General features: G+C 30.7%; 1 protein-coding gene across 1 annotated transcript in view; it reads left to right on the plus strand.

Moving 5' to 3' along the window:
* The window catches only part of LOC111636291 (kinesin-like protein KIN-7N), a 48,900-nt gene extending 24,868 nt beyond the window's left edge, over positions 1 to 24,032 (plus strand). The window contains exons 12-26 of the mRNA XM_023381505.1: positions 223 to 339; positions 440 to 589; positions 1,667 to 1,832; positions 3,723 to 3,862; positions 6,879 to 6,934; positions 10,168 to 10,273; positions 15,321 to 15,521; positions 15,655 to 15,818; positions 17,378 to 18,572; positions 21,203 to 21,322; positions 21,401 to 21,615; positions 21,690 to 21,787; positions 21,863 to 22,064; positions 23,665 to 23,759; positions 23,827 to 24,032. Coding sequence (XP_023237273.1) covers positions 223 to 339; positions 440 to 589; positions 1,667 to 1,832; positions 3,723 to 3,862; positions 6,879 to 6,934; positions 10,168 to 10,273; positions 15,321 to 15,521; positions 15,655 to 15,818; positions 17,378 to 18,572; positions 21,203 to 21,322; positions 21,401 to 21,615; positions 21,690 to 21,787; positions 21,863 to 22,064; positions 23,665 to 23,759; positions 23,827 to 23,930 — 3,129 coding nt within the window. The 3' untranslated portion in view covers positions 23,931 to 24,032. The remainder of the gene's footprint in view (positions 1 to 222; positions 340 to 439; positions 590 to 1,666; positions 1,833 to 3,722; positions 3,863 to 6,878; positions 6,935 to 10,167; positions 10,274 to 15,320; positions 15,522 to 15,654; positions 15,819 to 17,377; positions 18,573 to 21,202; positions 21,323 to 21,400; positions 21,616 to 21,689; positions 21,788 to 21,862; positions 22,065 to 23,664; positions 23,760 to 23,826) is intronic.
* The last annotated feature ends 1,244 nt before the right edge of the window (positions 24,033 to 25,276 follow it).

Here is a 25,276-nt window from a genome sequence, read left to right on the forward strand (position 1 = left end):
AGGCTGAAAAAAGATTTAATTTCTAGTATTTATTTCAAAAATGGATTGAAAAAACTTTGATTGCCTTTTGTATTATCCATTTACTAGCAAATATTAAAAATAGGTGTAATTTCAGTACAAAAAATCTATTGTTATTTTACTTATTTACAGTTACTTGCAGTTTATATGCTGACAATATTTATTGTGTTGTCTTATTCTTAAAATACTTTTTATTTTTTAAAGTTTGCGAATCGAGCAAAGTGTATCAAAAATGATCCAGTGGTTAATGAGATATTAACTGATGCGGCAATGCTCAAAAGATGTAAGAAACAAATCAAACAGTTAAATGATGAATTACAGGTAATTAGAATAATTTATTTTTGTATAAATAATAATTGATTATAATATCTAATATAGTATTAATTAATAATAAATTATCTTAAAAATTTATTTTCAAAAGAAAATAAAAGATAGTTCTCAGTCAGAAAAAGTATCTGCAATGGAGAAAGAATTAAAAGAGAAAGATAAACAATTGTTTGAACTGGAGCAGACAATTAAATCACTCACTGAAAATGTTGTTGTTTCTAAACAAGTTCCTGAGAATCAGCAGGTGTGTATTTTATTTTTTTTAAATTTTTTCCCTTAACTTTTAACAACAAATTCTACAGAACTGAGATTTTGAACATACAATAATTAAATATTTATAAATACAAATCATTACTGAAAAACTGTATTGTATTTACCAGGGGTGGGCAAGCAAGAGTTTAGTGGGAGCCGAAATGTAGTTTTTGCAAAATGCATGGGAGCTGCAGTTCTGTACTTTTTTATTCTGTACTATAGTTCCATAATGCAGTTTTATTATGTAATATAAATATAATATAAAACAAATATTGAATTTTTTTAATAAACATATTTTCACAAAATTGTGGAAATAAAATTGTAAAAATAATAATAAAAAGCAGAAATGAACTTTTTCAGCAAGAGCCACTCGTAACTCAAAAAGAGCCGCATTTGCCCATGTCTGGTATATACATTCCGTAGAGCAGCGTTCTGCAAAGCATTGATACTCCATGAAGACATGAGTGCTCTTGTAAACCGTTGTTGTCAACTACTATTCAATAAAAAGTTATTTTAAAATTTATTTGTTTTTTAATTTGTATTGGGTTTAGTAAGATGTTTATATTTATTTATATGCTTTTTATTAACATAGATATTTTTATCTACATACATATATATGCACATATATTTATAAACATTTACAGAGCATCAATACATGTGTGTGTTGCTGAAGAAACACCAAAAATGCTCTGCTATTCTCAAAAGAATATGGCTATTTATATTATTAATTTTGATTTGCTTTATATTCATTTAAATTTAATAAGTTCTTAATAAAGCTCAAAAACAAAAATTGTCCAAAAAATTATCAATCTATTAGGAAATTCAGTTTAAAAAACTGCTATTTTATTAGTTTAAACACCTAAACTTATTATTATAGTTTTAAAATAGACTGTTTTTCTATTTTGCGTGATTTATAAATAAACTGTTTTTAATTTTATTGTATAAAATCAAATGATTCACAACTTTTTTAGGTGATGCAGATAACAACTAAGAAGTTTCTAAAATAGAAATTAAATGGTACTGATGAGTAAAATCAAGTAAAATTAATACTTTATTACTTCTCTTTCAGCGGAAACCTCGAAGAGAGACATGGTGTGCTCCCATGCATTTCAATCAGTTGTCATTGTCCTTCTCTTCAGACCTCCCAGTCACAAAAGAAGAACCATTGATACTACCCACATTTCCCAGACAAAATAATTCCTTACCTAACAATGATAGTGTGATAAATTTTAAAGGTAAATAATCATTCTAATTTTATTTAATACTCAGGAAAAAATAATTCTAAATCGATATTCTAACCTTTTAAATAAGTTAACAAATAAGTCATTGAAACTAAAATATATGTATTTAACAGAATTTGATAAAATATTTTAAATTTATTGTATGTAAATTAATACATTACAGAATTGACATTTGAATTCGGAATGTTCTGTAGCCATGGACTATATTAATGAATTTTCTTTATAATAGTAACAGTATTATAAAGAAACAATATTATTACATTAATAATATGAAAAGTTTACCATTAACTCTTTTATTATTCTTTATTTTGACAAGAGAGACCAAAACTATAGGAAGAGGTATATCTCAGATATTTATATATGTAAATAAACTTATTATTGTGATAACACTACAAAAAAGAAATTTTTTATACTGCTGTCATTAAAATAAGTGACTCCTGTAGAAAAACCATTTTGATTTTAAAAATTTCCTTCAAATTTTCCTATAACACATCTTTTATAAGGATAAACATATAGAAGAGCATATCTATACAGAATGTATATCTGTGAAAATTATTGTAATGTGGTTCGTGACTGTGATATCTCTTTTCCGTGGTTGAAATTGCTTGGTGAAACCTTTTACCATGTGTTTTGCTAACATCTCTAAGATTTTTGGAAAATAGTTTATTTTATTTGAACATTTTCTATTGGACAGATCTAAACAAACTATTCCAACAGCTAGCAACAAAGCTCAATTCCAGTTTAAACTGCTTTAAACAATATGTTTAGTTTAGGAACACATGGTATCAGTTTTAAGTTTTGACTATTAACTTTACTTCACTGAAAGTGCTTCCTGTGGTATTAATTCCTAATATTGGTAGTGTTACATCATCTGCTTTACGTTGGTAAATGTACAAATACCTGATGTAATTAAACTTTAGTATTTTAATATTGTGATGTGATGTGACAGTACATTTCTTGCTAATTTTCAAAATGTAGGTATTGGAATTGACAAAAACCTCCTTTTATATCTTTATGATAAAAATCTAAAACAATTTTTACCTCCAAAGATGGAGTAATTATTAAGAATATCTAAAAAAGTCTTGTATAAAATCACATTATCATCATCAGTTTACTACTACTAAGTGTTAAAATTATGAATCATTTTCCACCAGCATATACCTTTTTTAGTTGTCTGATGATTTCTATTTTGTTTGTTTCTGAATGTACTAAAATACTTGTTTTTGCATTTTTTTGTCATGTCTTTGTTAGTTTTCTTACTTTAATTTTTTGAATGATTATATTTTGTATATTGCATAAATGCTGGCATCACTGTTGTGTGGAAGTTAATGTTTGATATTGCTAGTTAATAGTGCTGGAAGTTTGATTTAGAGACAAGGTGTGTTGCCTTAAAGTCAGCTCAGCGTATTGATTTTATTCATCAACATTTCTGAACAAATGATGACTAAAAAGCAACTTGAGAATAACTCGTGTGCACTTAATTAGCTACATTTTAGAGGGTGATGACATTTCAGATTATTGGGTTCCAAATTGATAAACTTCTACTATATTTAGAATTATTGATATCAAATTAATAAAGATGAGCTGAGAACAAGTAAATAGTATGTTACTGAGAAATGAGATTAAAAATCTTATTAAAGTGACAATGTTACTTAATATATTAGACTATAGAAAAATATCAAAAATAGAAGTAGCTATAGCTAATTATAACAAATTAATAATACAATAAATTTAAACTTAGGTTTCATATTATTAAAAAAAGTTTGTTGAGTTTGTTAGTTAATAAATAAAATTTTAATAGATGTTTTATTTAAGAATTTGTGAATTGAATCATAATCATTTTTTAAATAAAAAAAAAAATCTTAAATTTCTTTTTAAATTTAGAAATATCTCCAGTTTTATTTGAAGCTGATCTTCAAGTGACCGAGAAACAAAAACTCAATAAGGAATTTGATCTTGAAAGAAGAAACAGAAGAATGGTTATGTTTAAACTTCCTCTGATTGATGAAGAAACTCAGACAGATGTAATTATATTTATTTACTGTTACAGGAATCTTTAATTACATATTTGTTTCTTCAGAAATCACTAACAGATGAAAAGAATTTTATATTTAATAGTTTCCTTCAATTAATTGTATTTTTGGAATGTTTTCACCAGTTTTGCTTTTAATTTTCTTCATAAATAGTTTGTGTCGTAATAATTATATGTAACAATTATTAATGCCAATTTGCGATCATAGGAGGTTCAGTCAAAAACATATTGAGACCAATTTTTTTTTGTATGATAACTGTTGTGGCTTTTTTTAAATGTTTTCCATAGAATTGAAAGTACTTTTTATATAGATTTTATTAGTCCTTGAAGAGCTGTAATAGTATATTCTTTGAGATATTCATCAGGATTGCTCCAATGCTTTGCTGATATTGTGGACAGAGAATTGGATTCCTTGTAACTTCAATGTCATTGCTGGAAACTTGGACATTGGAAAAAGTTGCAAAGAGCCACATGTGGGTTGTATGGTGAATGTGAGATGCATGAGATGGTTTTCTTCACCAAAAAATTGCCATCAAATTGCGGTGCAGAGGCATACATTGTTGTTTTGCCATAGGCAGGCAGTAGATAACATTTGCTCTCCATGGCCAAAAATTTAAGTGCAGTTTTTTGCATGGATACATTGAAAAACATTCTTTACAGTGATATAGATTTGGAATTTCTTAGTGCTATACTTTTAGCAAAAAAAGAATTGATCTTAATTTATTTTTACTTGCCCTAGTAATAAATTTGAATGAGATTTTTAAAAAAATAATTTGATAATATGCAAGAGATTTAAACTTCAAAAACATACTATAATGCAAATTATTTAATATGTTTAAATGAGAATGCATTGGATGATTTCCATTTCAGCATATTTTTCTGTATTATAAATTTCCTCCATATTATCAGGAATTATTTAAATGAGAATACTGTATTTATTCAATTGTAAGGCAACTCCAGAAAATTGAAAATAAATAAAAAATGAAAATTTATTAATTAAACATAAGGAATAAATTTTACACCATTTAATTGTTCAACTTCTGTCATCGGATGTTGCTGTCTTCTTACAGAGCATCATCATCTATGCCATAAAGTGCATTCGGAATTGAACTTTTTAAATACACCGGTAATGACTTCTCTAGAAGTACTTTTCCATGTGTGCATACAAAATTTGCAGAAACTTATCTGTAATGGCTTTTGGTGATATTTCTCCAAACTTTAAACTTTGTCAGTAAAGGATGTCACATATTTTACTGACCATATTAATGATGCAGATTCTAAGCCAAAGGATATTTTTTGAATCATGAAAAAATTAAAAAAAGGTCATCTTGAAATTGGGTAAATGATACAATGAACGAATGGTTAGGCTTTATAAGATGTGATAATCTTGAACTTGATTGAAAAGCATTTGACAGAGAAAACAGATCCAGAATGTCTGATTAAAAAGATTTTCTTGCCTAGAATAATTTCCCTATTCGGGAAACCTCTTAGAAATTATTCACATGTGAACTTCTTCACAGTCGGTGGTCTCCCATCCAGCATACAGTCTTGATCCAGTACCCTCTGACTTCAATCTGCTTGGTCAAATGAAGAACATGGTACTTTACAGGGACAATGATTTGATGAAACAGACAGGCGAACGTGGCTCTTAAGAAGTAGGTATAACAGTGACTTTTTTAAAGAAGATTAAAGAGTGCCCAATTATGGCACAAACATCCACTTGTAATGTTGAATTAGTAGTTCCTTTGTATGAAGGAAGAGTTGCTTTGCCAACAAGTGAAGTTTGAATAATCCATATCAGTAAATAAAAAAGTTATGCCCACTTTTGCATTAGTTTGGTACAGCCCTTATAGACATAGCCATTATTGTTTATGATTTTTATCTGATAAGTACAAATAATTTATTTAAAATAGTAAAACATCTTATTCAGTGTTTAAAAAACAAATTGATTCAATATATTCACATCAACAAATGCTGTCATGTTACTTATTGTGATACTTGTCTGGCATACTGTAACCTCGTGAGTCTTTTTAACTCATTTGACTTTAATAAGTAGTGAGATGATCATACTGTTCAGTCTGCATGCTCTGAAATGATGATAATTCCAAATGAAACTCTAATGACATTCACGAAGGAAAGAATTAGTTTTCATCACAAAAAAGATGGCCTCCAACGATACTGTTATTTCTAAATTCATTCAAGTGTATGGCTTTAAAATGTGAAATTCGAAATGTTAAATGAAAGAAAGAATAATGTTGTCATTCTCATTTAATTCATTTTACTTTACATACATTTTGTCTGTTTACTGCTTTACAATCTATATATATAACCCATTCAACATGTATCCGTCCTTCCTTCCGTCCGTCCGTCCGTCCCGTAACCGTTTGATAACGGACACTAGAGGCGCCCCTATCGTGTGTCATATTTCAAACATTCAAATTAAATTAACAATTTTAATTATTATTTAAATTAACAATATAAATTATTATTATTCATATGGCCAATAAATTATTATTTGATCAATATAACAATATAAATAATTCATTATATTTGTAATAGGAATTTATTATTGTAATGGAATGCCTGTAATGTTCACTAGGGGGCGAATAACGAAAAACCGGATAGGTTTGAACCGCTACGATAAAACGATAAGGTTTGAAATAGTTAAGCTAATTTTTTAATATAATAATAGAAACCTTTCATGGCACGACCAAAGAAATACGCCACTGTGGAGGAACGTAAAGCTGCCGCAGCTGCGAGACAAAGGGAGAGACGTGCGCAGGAAAGATTACAGAGAATAGCACAATCAACACGTGGAGGCTTGCAGAATGAAACTCATCAGCCTCAGGAATTTGTAATGCTGCTGGAACGCCCATTAGGGGGCGTCCCGGGCTACTAGTGTAGATATATATGATTATGCAACTAGCAATAAGTTTGTTTCTTTTTTTAAATGATTGTTTTAAATTGTTTAATTAAATAAACAATTTATATAAATTTTAATTTATTAGCCTATATATCAAGAAGGAAAGTCAATTGCAGAAATATTTGAAGATTATAAAATGATGTAAGTATTTGTTTTAGCTTAACATTTATGAAAAAGACCGTCTTTTTTGAAAATTAAATTGTAGTTTGTTTTATAAAGACAAATGAAATTAAATACAAGCTTTGAATTAGGCTTCCTGTAATTCCTATCTTTATGCAACACAAGTTGATTATTATTAATTTTTATTAGCTGTATGAAAGATCTTAGTGTAAATTTAGAAGGGCATGTTTTTACTCTTTCCATCCTGCGAGCACTAAGGGGGCTTTTTTTTTAATCATATCCAACAGCCATTACAGGTTTGTCCAGGACCACAATAATTGTGTGGAATGGGCTCTGACATTTCCGGGACAGACCTCTCACAAAAAATTTCCAAGGTTGCTCGTCTGAATTTGATCTTGGGTCCCAAGAACGGTAAGCTGATGCCTTAACTGCCTCGACCATCCATTTAACAGATGGCCAAATTTAAATTTAAAAACTTTCCATAAAAAATTTGAAGCGTGTTAGTAGTCTGATTGACAGAAGCTTTTTGATATAATATATCTGTGAGACATGAATTTCATTTTTCTGTTTAATTGAACAAATTGTTCAGATATTAATATAAATTTATTTTATATTATTTATCAAGTAATACTTTGCTTTTGTGAAAAATCTTTATCTAACATGTGTCGTATATCAATGCTTGCTATGAAAATTTGTACTCTTGCCTACAGAGCCTCTCAAATGTTATCTGTTTGCTTACATTTACACTACTATTTACAAGTAACAGAAAAAGCTTTACTTCTGTTTTATAATGAGTAATATTTTTGAACCTGGCCTGTTCTAAGATATTCATTAGACATGCACAATACACATAGATAATAAACCGTTCTGTTTAGGTTATACCTGTCACAAAACTGGATGCACATGTCTCACCATTACTCAATGTGAATGTAACAAGCAGCCAAATTTTTGTGTGATAAACTTTGCAATTATCATTGTAATACAGATCTCATTAATGTGAAGACCCGACTGTTTAATTGTACTCTTATCCAAAAACTTAAACACTTCAACATTGTTTAATATAATGTATTGAATTTGTAATTTTTCTTAATTGCATCAATTAATACAAAATTCAATAATTTTTAAATATTATAATCAGAATTTCAGTTATAATTATCATTATTATGGTAAATAGACATTTTTAAGCTGTCTTTTGTTGTCATTTCCAACATGTGGTTAATAATTTGCAGTTGTTATCAGTCACAGCCTGTACTTTAAATGTTAAACAGCAATTGTTTTAGTTGTTATTGTTCACAATAAAATAGTTAAGTTGCTGGCATCACATGCTTCAATAAAATAGTAAGCTGTTAAAGACAATGGTACAAAAGAGCTCCATTACATGAACAATACTGGATGAATTTCTATTAATTAATATAATACTTTTAGTTACTCTATTTAATAAACACTGTACAAATGACCAATATCTAGCAAGAAGAAATTACAAGAAAACAAATGTTTTCAATTGTGTTTAACAGGCATCATCATACTAACTTGAGTGTTAATACTAGGGAGCAATTGATGATCCAACTGGTAGGTGCTGTTTGAGTCCTATTAGCAAGTTAAGGATGGTTTATCTGTGTCTCCTGGAGAGTCTGATCACTTTCTGAAGGCAAAGGTTCTGTATGCAGTGGGTCAGAGAAGCACATTCAGGGGGGAAGCAGACGTTGAAAATGGAAGATGCCTAAACAGTGGTATTGCATTAAGTTCATTTTGGCTGTGGTACAGCAAAGGCAAAGGACAAGTGTGAGAATAGGGTTGGCTCTGGAATATTTCTTGTCTCACTAGGATGGCCATTAATTAATCATTGAAAGTCAAGAAGAAGCAAATGTTTCGACTTTCTCAGATTTATTGTCAAGATCTGATACCAGTTAGGATAAAACTCTTCCACATCCTAACTCACAACTTTTTTCTAAATGGAAAAATATGTTAAAATCTTTCTGCAATTTAAAAGGGTCTAATTCTAAACGTTCTAAACATGAGTTGACGATGGAGCTAGGGATTAACAAATCAAATTATGATAATTAAGGGATATTTATTATAACAGGTTTGATAATGTTTATATACAAAAAGGAGATTGAATTCAAATTAATACAAAAATAAACATATTAAAGAATACAAACTTCTAATGATAAATGATTCTTAGGAATAAGATTAAATGTCAACTATTAATTAGTTCATTTCACAGAGAGAGAAAGAACTTACATAAATTTATATTACCTGTGAACATATATGTACATAATTCTGTATAGTGAGTATTCTTCAAATGAGGCACAAGTTTAAAGTTTCTGTGTATTGTCCTGTCTCAGAGGAGAATGAGTAGGAGCTGGAGGGAAATGAAGAGCCAGTGCAAGAGCACTAGAGAATGAGCAATGTGAGAGAACTACAAATTAGTATGGAAAGAGCCGTGTTTGGAGGTGATTATCACCTTTTATACCAAAATTTCCTTCAATCATATTATTTGAAATAAGCCCTCCATGCTTCCAACGCATGATGGAAGTCGGGCGGTCTTGCAGATAGTGTGAGAGACATCCCACACTAACTATCACTTTTGGAGAAATTGAATTGTTTTCTTTCATCAAAACAAGAAGTTCCTTTTTTTAACTTCACACAGTTTTGTAAAAGAGATAAAATTTCTATCAAATAAATTTAATAATTATTTTTACAAAATTTGTTAAAATTAATTCCTCAGCTCCAGATTCTCACGTGAACTTATAATATTTGGCTGGCAAAGCCATATATAGATTCAACTACTCAAAATTGGGAATGTATTAATAAACAGTGCACAAATAATCAATATCCAGCAAGAGGAAATTACAACAAAGCAAGGGTTTCCAACCATGTTTATGGACATGGTCAGACTAAGTTAGCCCGATGCCCATTAAACACGGTCGCAAACATTTGCTTTGTTGCATACATATATAATAATTGAGAGAATTTTTTTAAGGGCCTTTTTCTTCCAAACGTGTCTTTCAAATATATTTTTACAGTATGTAAAAAAAATTAACAGGCGATATAAAATTATTTTTCAAAAATCTTCAAATTTAACAAGTGATTTTATATAAATAAATACAGGAAAGAAGAAAAAAAAAAACGCAATTTGTATGAATATATCTTTGAGATTTTAATTTTTCTTTAATTCTGTAATTTTATAAATATTAGTTTTATAATTATTTAAAAAACTTTTGTATATAAATGATCTCTGAATTATCTTTCAGTACGGATGATTACGAAAGAATAAAAACTGATTATTTAGAACTTAAAGAATTCACAACGCTTGAGAAGCAAATTTTATCTGAAGATAATATTGGAGAAAATAATCTTGTAAGTTAAATTATGTAAATTTTATTTATTTTTAAATAAAATATTTTATTTAAAGAAATATTATTAATTAAATTTTTGTTTCTTATATATTTATATTAGCAGATGAGCCCGGCGTTACTCGGGCAAAAAATGACAAAGATTAAGATTATTAAATTATTTCGTACTTCTAAACCTTCTATTATATTATATTATATTATAGTATTTGATTTATATTTACAAAGATGATCTTATGTAAAAGTTTATATGAGATGGTATTAAATGCCACAGTCTCATTTGTCGAGTAGACGCCAATTGAAAATACAGTATCTTAACTTTGATAACCACTTAAAAGGAATCTTTTGGATAAATAAACCAAAATGTTATGCCCTTTGAATCCAATGCTCCCGAGTTCAAGAATTACTCAGAAGACAATTAATCAAAATCAATCACAGTAATAAGGTTACTGTGATTGATTTCAAAGAGTTTGAAATATTGGTGTAAGCTCTGTTGCAGATTGTACCTTTACTGAAGTAGGATTGGCAAGAATTCTGATCCAAACTGCATTTAAATAAAATATCTGAGGATTAATCATCATCATAATAATTCTTGAACTTGGGCGAGCATCATATTCAAAGGTCATAACATTTCGGTTTATTCGTCCAAAAGACCCCTTTTAAGTGGTTATAAAAGTGACTGATTATATCCAACAAATATTTGCTAATTTTAGCTTCTTATTTGCAAAAAATGGACCCAATATTTAAACTTGGCACCTTCAAAAACCACTTCAATCATATTTTGTTATTGCTGGCAATCTTGTATTATGCAATTTTCCTATTATCTACAGAAATATATAAGCATAACTAAAACTATATTTTTTTTGTATTAATTTACCTTACCTTACAAGTTATAATTGTATGTAGAAATTTTACATTATTGGTATACCAATTTTATATTCAAATTTACAATTAATAGAAATTCTCTTCAAGAGTGTAGAATAATATAGTACATGTACAAAGCTTTCTAAATAATAAAAAATTAATGACGGCTTAATATGTTCTAATCAAATAAAACCAGCCAGATGGTTAAGCAGTCGAGGTAGTGACTTACTGTTCTGGGGGACTTGGGATTGGATTCAGACTGGTCAATTAATCCCCAGGAGTTTTTCAGGGTGGTCCATCCGGATATGTTGGGCCCCATCCCTCACCACTCGGATGCCCCATTGTGGGGTGTGCCTAGCCGAATCCGTAATGGGCTTGCAAAATGAAGTCCTCTTAGTGTTCACTGGGTGGAAAGAGTTTTTTTTTTCTTTTTTTAAATACCCAAACTTTAACAAATTTTTACATCATAGCATTGTTTCCTCTGATGTCACATTTTCTAGTAAAAGTAAGGAAGATTGGAGTTGTTCTGGATATAGAAGTAGATTGTAGCAATCAGTTGGACAGGTGGATGGGCAGACAGACAATAGCGGGAATTTATAGGTCTACAATCTTTTCAAACTGCAACCCAATTATGTTGTTAAATTAATTAAACAGATTCTACTAAAACTTATATAAAAATTTATAATAAACTTTTTCATCTAGGATACAGCACTAAACAAAACAAAAAGAATTCAAATTTTTGTTAGAAGAAATTTTAAAACTATGGAAATGTAAATGTACAGGTTTCAATAATGACACAGGCTGACGAAATTCCAAACAGGCCAGATGGCCAAGACAGTCAAGGCGTGGCCTACCGCACTGGAAGACCCATAATTGAATCTGGACAGGTTGTAAAACACCAAGAACTTTTGGAAACAGTCTGTATCAGATACATTCAGCCTAGTCCCTCACCATCTAGTTGCCCCATTGTGGGCCTGACCAAACCACAAAGGGCCTTCTTAATGCCATAGGACAGAAAAAGTTAAGAGTCAAATAACATTAAATTCAAGGTTTAATTTGTAAAATTTGTAATTATTATTTTTTTATGTTAATTCTATTTTCTTTATCTGATTATTAAGTACTTGCATATAGCTAAAGCAAATTTTCATTCCTGTTAGTAGAAGAGTAAAATCTATATATATACATATAAAATGTTTGCTTGTTCACTATATGCTCCTAGGCTGTTTGATCAATTGCTATGAAACTCAGCAGTTACGTTTACATACTTCTACCTTAGCTAATGTTGTACATCCCACTCCAAAATATCGATTGCATTTCTGTAAATCAATTAGTTTTTATCTACATTTGATTTGCCGTCTGTCAGCAAAAAAAGTTAACAAAATAATAAACTAAATATAATTCTTATAAAAAAGGATATAATTTTTAAAAATTTCTATTACATTCACTTAATTACTGTGACAATGATATAGCACGAAATAAGCATGCTATATCATTACTGAGAAATGTAGTGTATTGCACTTGTCTGCACGGAATTAAGTGTTTAAGTCTGTGAATAGTCTATAAGTATTTAATTTTCCACATCTAACAACTCAAGTGTTTTTATTTCTGAATGGTACTTACTTAATTCTAATAAGTGTCCTCCATTAGCTGAGTGGATAAAACCACTGAACACTGGTAATTATAGTCAGTCATAGGCTTGGGTATGGCCAACAAGCAGGCCATGTGGGGTTTTCAGGATTTTCTTCCTTTTAGTAATACCTAAATAGGTCTAGCTTCCCATTAGTCTTCCCTTGGCAGATTGCTCACATTACATTGCCAAAACCAAATAAACCAAGCTAATTCTAACATGTGATAATATATTGTGACATTGTCACATTGCTGGGCTGCAACTTTTTGTCACAATGTTCTCAATTCTTCTAATGGTGGTCTTGCCATTGTACGTCATACTTTTCCTGTTAGTAATAGAGTAGTGTCGGTCATCTAACTCTTTTCAGGAGAAAATTGTGAATCGAAATAACCATATTTCCGTTCCAAACCATTTACAGTTAATCTAGGTCACCTGCCTTAAGCTTTTCACATCTGATCTCGACTTTCATCTATCAATACTTCACATGTAGTTTACACAATCTGTTTAAGCACTTAATTTAAGCACTTTATTATCACATAAAAGTAATTATTCTCACATTTTTATAAGATATTTTTACTTAAGCAAATCATATGAAGTTTTTTGGATATTAAGGTTGCAATTTCAATTATGTGCAGGGCCATCACAACCTATACATCACTGATCACTTTTTCACTTTTCAAATTTAATACAGTGGAGTCTCGAAAACTCGGCACTCGATAACCCGGCAGTCCGGATAACTCGGCCACACCCTGGCAGGGCAAAAAAATCCTTAGTTCATTAATTTTCATTATAGACAGCTTTATGCCTCATAAAGTATTTTTCTGAGGTCTGTTTTATCAGGTAAATTACTGTACACAGTGTATTCATTAATTTTCATTTTCATGTAGTAAAGGCTCTATGCCTTCATAAAGGATGTACTTTTCCTTTGTTTATGGGTATTTGGGCAGTTTATTCTCTGTTGTATTCTCAAGTAAACAATACATACAAATACAGTACAGTATTTTCTGAGGAAACACTCGTACTTATTTAACCCCATTCCCAATAACCCGGCATTTTCACAAACTCGGCCACTCTTCAGTCCACATTAGGCCGAGTTTTCGAGACTCTACAGGCCGAGTTTTCGAGACTGTACTGTAGTAGATTGGTATTGTATTAAAATTATACTGAAGAATACAAACATGCAGATAGTGAAGACAAAACTTTGTATTCTTAATTATAATTTTAATATGTAAATTACCACTGGCTATTTTAATGACAATAGACTTACTTTTAATAGTGTAAAATGTCCTTAATTTAGAATTAAGTGACTGTTAGAATATGTAAATTAAGTAAATCAAATCTCTGCTATTAGCACTATTAAAATTCTTACTTATAGATGAAAATAAATCATTGTTTATTCTTCTTTTATTGAGTTTGATGTAACAAATACTTACGATGTTGATTAAGGATGTAGCCAAAGTGGGCAGCATTTCCCACACTAATGCTCTTCTGTCCCTCACTTTCTGCCGGTCTTCACTGCTGTTCCACCTGAGTTTGAAAGAAAACAGTTGCCAGCATAAAAAAAGAATGTCAAGCAGTTGATTACTGGATGAAACAGATACAAATGGCTTGCCTAGAACATAGGAAGAGCTGCCATGTTGGTATGGCATATCCTTGCACAGTAATGTGTTGCTAGTGCTCATGGGCTATTGCATGCAGTAGCCTATCCCAGTAGTTTGCAACATATGGCACGTGTGTTACCTGGTGACACGCGGAAGGTTTTTTGGTGGTACGGCCTAGAGAATGACAATTAATGAAAGTTTTTCAGTGCTTTAATAAAAAATACTGTTAATAATAATATAATTTATAAGACATAGATTAAAATTTTATTGTAATAACTGAAAGATGGAATGAACTTCCAGACAGATTTTCTTGTATGAAGAAAGTCTCCTTCGCTCTTCTAACTGTTTTCGGTAGAATGTACTACCGTGAGCAAACATTCAAAGTGATGAAATATATTATAAATCCGTATAGAATTTATTTAACCAAACAAAATTTGGAAATGTGCATAAAGTTAAAAAAATTCAAACTATGAACCAAATATTAAACTGTTAGCTTCAAAATTTGAACATCAAGGGAGTCAGTAATGCTTAAATATTGTGATTTATTGTAGTGTGTATTATTAAAGTCAAATGATGTTTTCTTAACATTGTTTTACTAGTTTGATTTCAGTGGCACATGGAGTGCACGATACTTGAAAAAAAAATTGTGGCACTCCAGTGTGTATAGGTTTACAACCATTGGCCTGTCCACGTATGCTAAGTCTATGCAAGCCATACGCAATGCAGGTGACCCATATTCAAATTCGTTGATATAAAAATAAATATGAAATATGGTTGATTAAATTGTTTAAGATAAATAAAACTTATTTTTTCACTTTTTATGCATCCAAATAAATTTCTGATCTTATAATTTATCAGAGTTTAATACTTATTCCTTCTTTCTCTACAATGTTCTGGAAATGAATTAAAAATCATACATTATGTTTATAGAACTTGTAAAAAATGTATTTCAATAATTATAGGTCCAAATATTGTATCAACGCATTAAAAGTCAAGAAGCTCAAATGGGAGAAATCCAGAAATTGCTTACAAAAGAATATTTTAAATCTCGTGAGAGGAGAAGCATTATTCCCAACTACAGTTTTAGCAAAGAAAAAGTAATGGAAGAAATATGTGAAGAGAAACAATTAATTGATGAATTTAATCAACTGAAGTATAATTTGGTAAGTTATTTTATAATTGAATTTGCTACGATACATTTTCAATTTTATATTTGAATTTTAACATAAAGAATATTGTAATGTATAAGAAAAAGTTTAATTAGATTTTTAAGCATTCGAAAAAACTTTTTTTTAGCAAACTAATGAAGAAACGATCAGAAATTTACAGAAGGACAATGAGAAAATCTTTGAGTTGGAACAGCAGTTGAAGCAAAAATCTGTTCGTGAAAAAGAATTGACTACACAGTTAGATGAAATGTACAAAGAACTCAATCATTCAAAAAATACTTTGCAGTTAATGTAAGTGTCTAGTTTAAGCATTATATCTGAATGTCTATCGTGTCTTTTTAAAGCAGTGCTGCTAGAATGATGATCTGCAGACTGGTACCAATCTGCCAATTTATATTTATAATAATAATATGTGTTTACAGAAACATATACGGTAATAATTATTATGCAGTACTGCTATAGTACATACAGATAGCTCTCAGTTAATATTCTTTCAGTTTAACACAGTTCATTTATTGTGGAAAATTTTTCTGATTCAATGCTGTTCAAAAGAAGGCACTGCATGGAGCATTTGCTCAACACAGTTTTTGTTTACTACACTTCAAGAAACAGTCCTTGCGCAGTAGTAATGGAATGATACCAAATTTTTCCTGTTCTGATTTTGCCAAAAACTTCAGATTCTGAATTTTTTTTTTTAAACTTTCTAAAGTTTATTTTAGTTCTGAAAAATTAATGATTTACATTACGAGCATGATACATTCATTAATTAATAAACATCAAGCTTAGAAATGGAAAATGATTAGGAAATCCAGAATCAATCTTTTGGAAAAAACCTGAAAATTCTCCATTTATATGTGGATAAACTTGCTTTTATTGTGTACTACAAAAAAATCTGTAATTTAATTTCAGATAATTTTCAGATAATAATAATAATATTGCAACACTACCCCAAAGAAATTACAGCTTTTTACTCAAAGAACTATCCAATCATGTCACCTAAGGTCTTTGGAAACTGTTTTGTTGACCAATGCAATGACCAGGAGAGGGGCAATAAATGAGGTTCGGCAAATGATGCAACAAGCTGAACAAAATAATGTCATCATTATGAGTTAACCAGTTTTTCTATTCATTTATTTGAGCCAGGTTTTCCTAAATGTACAGTTGTGTGAACATTTTGGAGGAAAAGAAGAATTAGACAAATATCTGGACTGACTCTTCTTGAAAAATTCAATTTTTAAAATTCAAAATGGTAATAGTCTTAATGTGAACAGGTATTTTTACTTAGAATCATAATCATGCGAATTACATTTGAAAATTTAGCATACTACAGTATCATCTGTGAATCATAACAAAAATTTTCAATCTCCAATTGAAACAAATAATTAATGTTATTAAATGTGGAAGATTCAGAAATCACGATGAGATTTGCTCAATTCTGATTACTGGAAAATGTCTGATTCTGATTAATTGTCCCATCACTATTGTGCAGCAGACATATAGATAGTCTTAAATTAATATGATAGATATCTAAATATAAAGATACTGTTGTGGAGGAATTTAGGAATTTGAATACAGTAATGCAAATTACAGTAAATATATAGTATTAGTCCTGACAAATAAAAAAAATATTACTGATATGCTAGTTTAAAAAGCATTGTCTTAAAGTATAATGTCTAAAAAAGTTGTGTTTTTGCAATTTTTCTAGTATTGTAAATGCTTCTGGTTTGGAATGAATGAATTCAATAAAAAGTTTTGAATTTGAACCATTCCAGAATTAATATTTTACATTAAAGAATTACTTATAACCAATTGCGCATAGATGCTAAATAATGTTTATAATTTCATTTTAGGACAGAAAACTTTAATGAACAGATGAAAGAAAAGAAGAATGAAATCAAAGTTCTTAGTAATCAGATTCTAGAGTTATCAAATGATGATAAATGTTTAAAATTAGAAGAGGATAACAAAAATTATAAAAAGCAAATCCATTCTCTCTTGGAGTCGATACGAGAGTGTGATTTTGAGAAAAAACAGTTAAAAGAAGAACTTGCAACATTTAATGAGCCTCTAAAGAAATTAACAGCAGAAATTTTAGCAATATTGGATAAAAATTCCAAACTGGAAAAGATCGTTTCTGACCTAGAACAGAGAAATCAAGAAATTGAAAAGCGTTTGAATACTTTAAATACTGAACTTTTGTGTCAACAAGAACTTAGGGATAAACTTTCTGAAAATCAAAATTTAGAGTTTTTGTATCTCAATATTGTAGAAGAATGGCAACAAGAGATTTTATTTTTGAGAGAAGCAGAATTAGAAACACATTATTGGTATCAGATACAGATTGTTATACAAAAACATCGTACAGAAAAGGCAAAAATCAATCCTACAGAAGCTGTTTCTACAGTTAAATTTGAGGAAAACAAGGAGCTTTTATCATCGCTAAAAGAAAATATCTCCTTATATAAAACGGAAATAGGTAATTTAAAAGAAAAAATTCTGTCTTATAGAAATCAAGTAGAAGAATGCAAATTAATAATCGAGGAATATAGGAAGAAGTATATGGAAATGCTTGAGTCAGAAAGTGCAATAAATTCTAGATACGAGAGAAACTTTCGCAATATATTTGATTTACAAATGGAAATAGCACAAGAGAAATACAAACAGGAAAATGTCAAATATGAATTATTACAAGAAATTTATAATATAAATGACAACTATCAGAAATCGGAAGAATATGTAAAGAAGCAGTTGGCACAACTTGAAGAAATGCTTTCCGACGAGGAAGCTAGAAACATGGGAGCACGTTCTCTACAGATGGAGGTTTCTTCTTTATTAGATGATGTAAAGCATAAAGAGGAGGAGATTGAAAGGTATAAATTATTGTTATCCAAGAAGGATGATGAAAAAAATTTATTATCCATGAAACTTGAGACTGTTTCGAAAGAACTAGAAGATCTAAGATTTGTGCCAAACATTGAAAGACTGGATTCAATTATTCAATGCTCCATTTTAGATGCAAAAACATTTTCAGGAATGTCCTCTCAGGTAAGTGCAATGGTGTTAATCATTTGTTTTACTCTTTGGTATTGATATTTTCATACTTACAGAATTTGTTGGCCTAAATTTTTGTTATAATTAACAGTTCTATTTTGATTTAAATAAAAATTTATTTGCATGTAGCCATCTTTTTTTTGTTATATGCTCAATCCCAACTAAGTGGAGAGGTGTTTGAAGCAGCATTTGTTTATGTGTGATGTTAGAAACCATGTTGCATTTTTTATCATTTTCTACTGTGTTGATATCTCTGTAGTTAGACTGAAAATCCCAAAAATATTAGTGTTTTACTGGAATTTTTCCATCTTAGATGACTTTCAGACAGGCTACTTGGTTGCACCACTGAATGGCACAAATCAGTTATGCTCATTCCTCCCCTCATTGAAATCCTTGTTTTTTGAAGGTATGCAGACATTAGTGACTGTGGCAGAGATATGCAGATCTCCATCACAAGTGGTGTAAAGCTTTCTACATGGACCGCTTGGCTGCGCCAAGTAATTGGGCCAACACAAAGTCACTAAGTGACCTCGACAAAACTATTAAGCCGCAGTCACAACATGCGATTTCCAGCCGCGCAGGAGATCACAACTGCAATAAGTGCAAGTTGCGCCCATCTTCTCGTTGTCACACATTGTTCGTTGGCGTTGCAACTCAGAAACACATGACCCTACAATAAACCAATAAAATTACAATAGTTTGTTTTTGACTACTTTTGTGAGTTTACCAACATTTTTTGTTCTACTACAAAGTATTTATGGAATTTTAGCCACTTTTCTTATTAAAATGGCAAGCAGACCCTTTTCTGCAATGAATAAAAGAAAAAGAGGCCATAATTTTGTTAGAGCTTGAGAAAACATTCATGCTGGGTTAAAACTTGGTGAAATGAAAATCAGCGGGCTAAACAATCGTGCTTCCACCAGCTGATGAATGAATTAACGCTTTTGTATGCCAAAGGTTATAGGGAATATATCCGAATGAATATAAATACTTTTCAAAGTATTCTAAGGGGGATAACCCCCATAATAGCTAAAGAAGATACATCTTCGAAATTCTCTTTCACCTGGAGAACGTGCTCGTGAACTTCTGGGTTGAAAGGTCAAAGCTTATGGGGATTTCCCACAGAGCTAATTCAGTTTTACACCTTAATTTTATGCTTATAAAGATAAAATTGCATGGAAACAAATGAATTTTATTCAAAATGTTACTCAGAATTACAAAAGCTCAGATTTATATGAATTAGAACTTCTTATATCGATTTTTCTAAACAGTGTATTGAAAGCACTCGATTGGCAGTGCGTTCAATTGCCAGTTGCTGAGCTCCAGCTGATCTTAAATCTTAACATAATAATATAATTATTAAACAAAAACATCTGCGATGTAAAAAAATTTGACAATTTAGACAATGGTCAAAATTTTTCTTAGTTTTTCTTTGGTAAAGATAATCTTGGTGCTTGGAAGCATTGCTCACAAGATTTTTGCCTGTATTATTATTTTCTATATTTTGCCTCCAAGCATCACTCTTATCTTTACCAAACAAAAACTGCAAAGAAAAATTTTGACCGTCGTCCGAAACTGATATAAATTTTCACTTGGTGAAATGTTTTTTACATCTTAGATGTTTCTGTTTCAATTCATAATCTTATCAACACAAGCAAATAAGCTTCGCATGTTACTACATATGGACAAAAAAGACAAGTCTGATATGAAAATAGGATAGCGCCATCAGTGTTTTTTTTTTAATTGTAATGTTATGGACTATTTTCTCGTGCATGCATATTCGTTACACTTCAAATATAACAACTACAACTCTATCTGAAAATTAATATGAAGAAGTAAAATTTTATTTAATGACATAGATGAGTTAAATCTACAGAGACTTCATTTTTGCTAAATAGGAAATGACATTTTTAAAATCTCTTTTATAAGCTTTAAATGTGAGGAATAACAATAGTAATAATAATGCTAATGCTACAGTAAAATAAAATAATTTTGTTACACATTTAAAAAAGAAAAACTGAAAGTGTAATGGCTGAAACATGCATTTCACATGCCTAGCATCTTGTGCAATTCACTATTGCAATTACAAGAGTTGAAACTTCCAAATACTTATACACTAAACACTCAATTTTCAGAGGCTTGTTTTTCAAAAATGCTTGACAGGTGGGTCCTATTATTTGGATAAGGATCTTTCTCTGTTTAGGGCTATGTTCTCACCAAGTTTCATTTGAATCAGAGAGGCAAACATCTGGCCATCTCCTTGTAAGTGGTGGCACAGCTGAGTTTCTGGTACACTTGATTAAATTCACCTATCAGTGGAGCAACCGATTGCCTTGTCTAAAAGAATTTGAGGAAATTGGAGAAATAAATTTTGTTTATAAAATTATCAGTGTTTTTTGAGTAAAAAGCATTAATTAAAGTGTTTTGGGATAACTAAAAGAATACTACTGAAGCATTGTTCAGAGAATCCTCTGCTGAGAATTACAGTTACATTTCTATAGTATTTTTCAAAGGAACATGTAATAATAACCGCAAATGTAAAATGCCTAATGATGCTATAGTATAATACAAAGTGAGAATTGCTACACTCTTGCCTGATATATAAAACATGTTTTTTTTTTTAGTTAGAAAAATACGCTTATGAAAAGCGAGAGATAGAAGCGGAACTTATTCAAGCAGAAATGGCAAATAAAAATCTGTCATCAACTGTAGAATTACAAGAAAAAAAGATAACAGATTATGAGGTTGAATGCAATCTCTTTTTGTTTAATTTAGAAACTATTTATTTTGGATTAAGGACTAACCAGTCTTATTTATTTTAGCTAAAAGTTAATTCGTTAGAAGCTGAATTGGATAAGCTAAACAATCTGTCGGAGAGGTTAAAGAATAAACTACCCCCACAAAACATGGGTTCGCAGACGGAAGAAGAGGTGCCTTCCAATGACACGAATGCTGTCATGGAAGCCAGGAGAGAATTGTGTAAACAGAAAATGCTTAATCTGGAAATGAAGAATCAATTGTCTAATGTGAAAAAAGAGTAAGTGTGTAGACAATAAATACACTACTTTCAAAATATAATTTATTTAAGTGTTTCGCATCTACTTTTTAAAGTTATGAATCTTCTAAAGAAGAAAATAAATATTTAAATGAGAAAGTACAGCAATTAAAAATGGAGGTGAGACGTCTCCAACAACCAGCAGATTTTTCAAGTAAGTCTTAAGAGAGACTAGAATAGATTTGTAATTTTATGAATGAAACAAAATTAAATACTTTCTCTATTGCAGTAGTTTGTCCACCAAAACTGAGAGAGGTGAAAGAGGAAGACATTCAGTTTTTCGAAGGAAGCGGAAGCGGCATTATCAATAATTTAAAAATTAGTTGGATGGAAAACAGGCTTCATAATTTAGAAACAGAATATAAGAAAGTTAAAATGGAAAATACAAGATTGAAGAATGATATGAAGGAAAATAATGTGGAGTGTGACGTGTAAGAATCTCAGTCATTTATTAATGGCATGGCAAATGAAATGCTAATATTCACCACAATCACACCAATATTAGCATTTCACTTGAAATCTAAAGATTGTATCGAGATACATTTTCCAACTGAATAAGAATCTGTATCTATTTGTACAGTACATTGAATATGTCTTTCCGCCCTGTTGGCCGAACCCATAATGGGTTTGCTAAAAGAGGCCCTCTTAGTGCCCACAGGGCAGAAAGAGTAAAAAAAAAAATTCTGTATTGTACAAATAGACACAGATCTCATACTGTACAAATAAACACAGATTCTTAATCAGTTGAAAAATGTATTTCAATACAATCTTCAGATGTTGGGTATTGGGTACACTTTAAATTACTGGGTATTGGGAAACTTGTGACACTCCTAGAAAGTTGTGGCAACCTGGAGTATTACAAAACTACTGATACACATGTACTGTACTTTCTGGTGTATAAGACGACTGGGCGTATAAGATGACCCCTGACTTTTACAGTTAAAATATAGAGTTTGGGATGTACTCGCCATATAAGACTACCCCAGCCTGCTCTTGTATCCTATTACCGTACCTCCTTCTCTGCCTCTCAGATCTCACACATGCACATCTGTGCCACTTCACTGCAGTCCTCAGGAGTGAGATCAGAGAGGCAGAGAAAGAGGTACGCTAATAGGATACATACAAGGGTGGGCCAGAGAGATGAAAAATGCGTGTTTTTATAGGCACAGCGCTGCTCTATCTCCATCCATACCCTGGGCGTCCCAGCCAACTGCAGCACCTCCCTATAAGATGACCCCCGACTTTTGAGAAGATTTTCCTGGTTAAAAAGTTGTCTTATACACTGGAAAATACAGTAAATGTAAATAAAAATAGCCTTATGTATATAAATATAAAGTAATTGAATCTATATTATGTCTATATACACAGAGCTATTTATGAATTCCATTTACAGCTGGTATATATTTTCTGTTATAATTTATAAGATGCAGCTAAGATGAAATAGAATTTTTTTACATTTATTCTTATAAATATAATAATTTTTATGTTTATCCCTTTTAAAATATTCTCTGGTCTGGCTGCTCTGTTTGTGATTTTCAGATCTAAAAATAAAGCAGAAAATCCTTAAAGTACTGCTTCTTGGCTAATTAGAGAGGTTGTGGCCAACGTTTTCAACGCAAAAATATGTACATCAGACGTTCAGCGCCGCCTTCCTATACCTAGAAGTTTGACAATGGCATTTTTAATGTCAGTGGAATCATGCTCGATGTTCCAAATGCTATTGTCAAACTTTTAGGCTTACAGGAAGGCAGCGCTGAACGTCCGACGTAGACATTTTTGCATTGAAAACATTGGCCGCTATCTCTCTATTAATGCAATACTCTATTGTTGTCACATTAATTTTGTGCATTTCTTCACGTACAAGTGATATGGTTTACCATCTAACATGTATGTCAAAATCATTAATCCTGCTTGATTTTATAAGATTCTTTGATTCAAAAGATAAAAGAAATACAATGATAATTTTTATTGCTTCACTTTTTGATTCAGTCAATTCTTTTCTTAAACCAATTAAATCTTAACTAATTTCAGGAAGGAGTCGAAGAGTGAAAATGTTCTAAAATCTGATCAAGTCAAACCCCTGCAACACTCGCCTTTACAGAATATATCTGGGAGTAGACTGCCAGGTACGTATGTATTTTATTTGCATTTTTTCTTTCCGACAAAATGTTTACAGCAAATACACTCTTATAGCAAAGAAAGTAATCAATAGTGTATCCAAAACGACCGACAGAGTTTGTCCACCTGTTATTGATTCCGCTCCTGCAGAGCAAGAAGAAGAATGTAAAATACAGTAACTCTCACATGCTTCTTGTACAGTATATTATCAGTGATATATATATTTTTAATTTAATATCTTAAATTTGTTACAATGTGTATTTTAAATAAAATATTTTAACCTTTTGTATTTTTGTTTTTTACTGTCTTTTCTATCAGACAGTGATGTAAATGTAAAATAGTGCCATTTATGAGTTTTTAGTATTGTTATTTTTGACAAAATAACACAAACAGTAATGGTAACAATTGCAAGACGGTCATTTCTTCATATCATTGGTACTACTATTCAATATGTTGACATTTGAAATTCTAGAAATATGAGACAGAAAAGATGCAAATTTAAAATGTATTGATAGTATGCTTACAACTGGAATGATACAGGAAGTGGCCATCATAGTGTTTAGTTCAAAGATGTAGTTTGGGCGATATACGGTGTGGGTGGATAGAAACTAAGCATTGAAAAATCACTAATTTTTCTAATAATACCGGCAATCATAATAAAATGTGTGTGCATATACATCAATTAATAAAATTTTATAATTCTCACAGCTGTGGGTATTGACAGTGACAGATAGAGGCCGTATGCTCAGTGGAAAAAAAAAGATGGCCAATCACACGTCCATTTGGGAGCGAACACAGATTGCTGCATGCTACAAAATGTGGAAATCAGTGGTTGCTGTACAGAGATACTGGTGTATGAAGGGATGTTGTGACACAATCCATCCAGAAAGAATTGAGAACTATTATTCAAAGCTAACAACAACAGGTTTGATTGTGGATGTACAGAGAAGTGTCCATCCATCACGTTGCGATCCCAAGTTGGTGGATGGCACCATTGTCTACATTGAATTTTAAGATATATATCTGTATATTCATTTAATAGGATACTGTCCGGTACATGTCATACTTTCTTCATCTCTGTGTTAGAAATATACAAATTAGGCGATTTTTCAATGACTAGTAACTTTCTACCCATCCCATAGTTCTGGAGTAGGATTGAGTATATGCCCATCCGAGCATGTCATAACCTTACCCGTGAAGATGCAAAACTGATGTTTTGCAGTCAACTCTACACAAGAACAAGTCCAATTTATCACGAGATCAATTGCACTTATAAATATTTTGATTTTCCTGTGTTTATGGGAATTGTCTATCAGTATGCAAGTCTTATTTGATAATTTTGAAGAGGTTAAATACATGAATATTTTTTAGTGTTAAATCTGTACTTCTTTTGTACCAAGTACAAAGATTGTAACATTGTAAGTACTGTTAGTAACCTACTACTATTGCAAACAAGTTATGAAAATGTAATAAATGATCTTGGTAAGTCTTATAAATTACAATGTCCATTGGTCAATTTTTTGTT

This window comes from Centruroides sculpturatus, unplaced genomic scaffold, assembly GCF_000671375.1.
Source record: "Centruroides sculpturatus isolate CEXI.00-Female unplaced genomic scaffold, Cexi_2.0 scaffold984, whole genome shotgun sequence".
NCBI lineage: Eukaryota > Metazoa > Arthropoda > Arachnida > Scorpiones > Buthidae > Centruroides > Centruroides sculpturatus.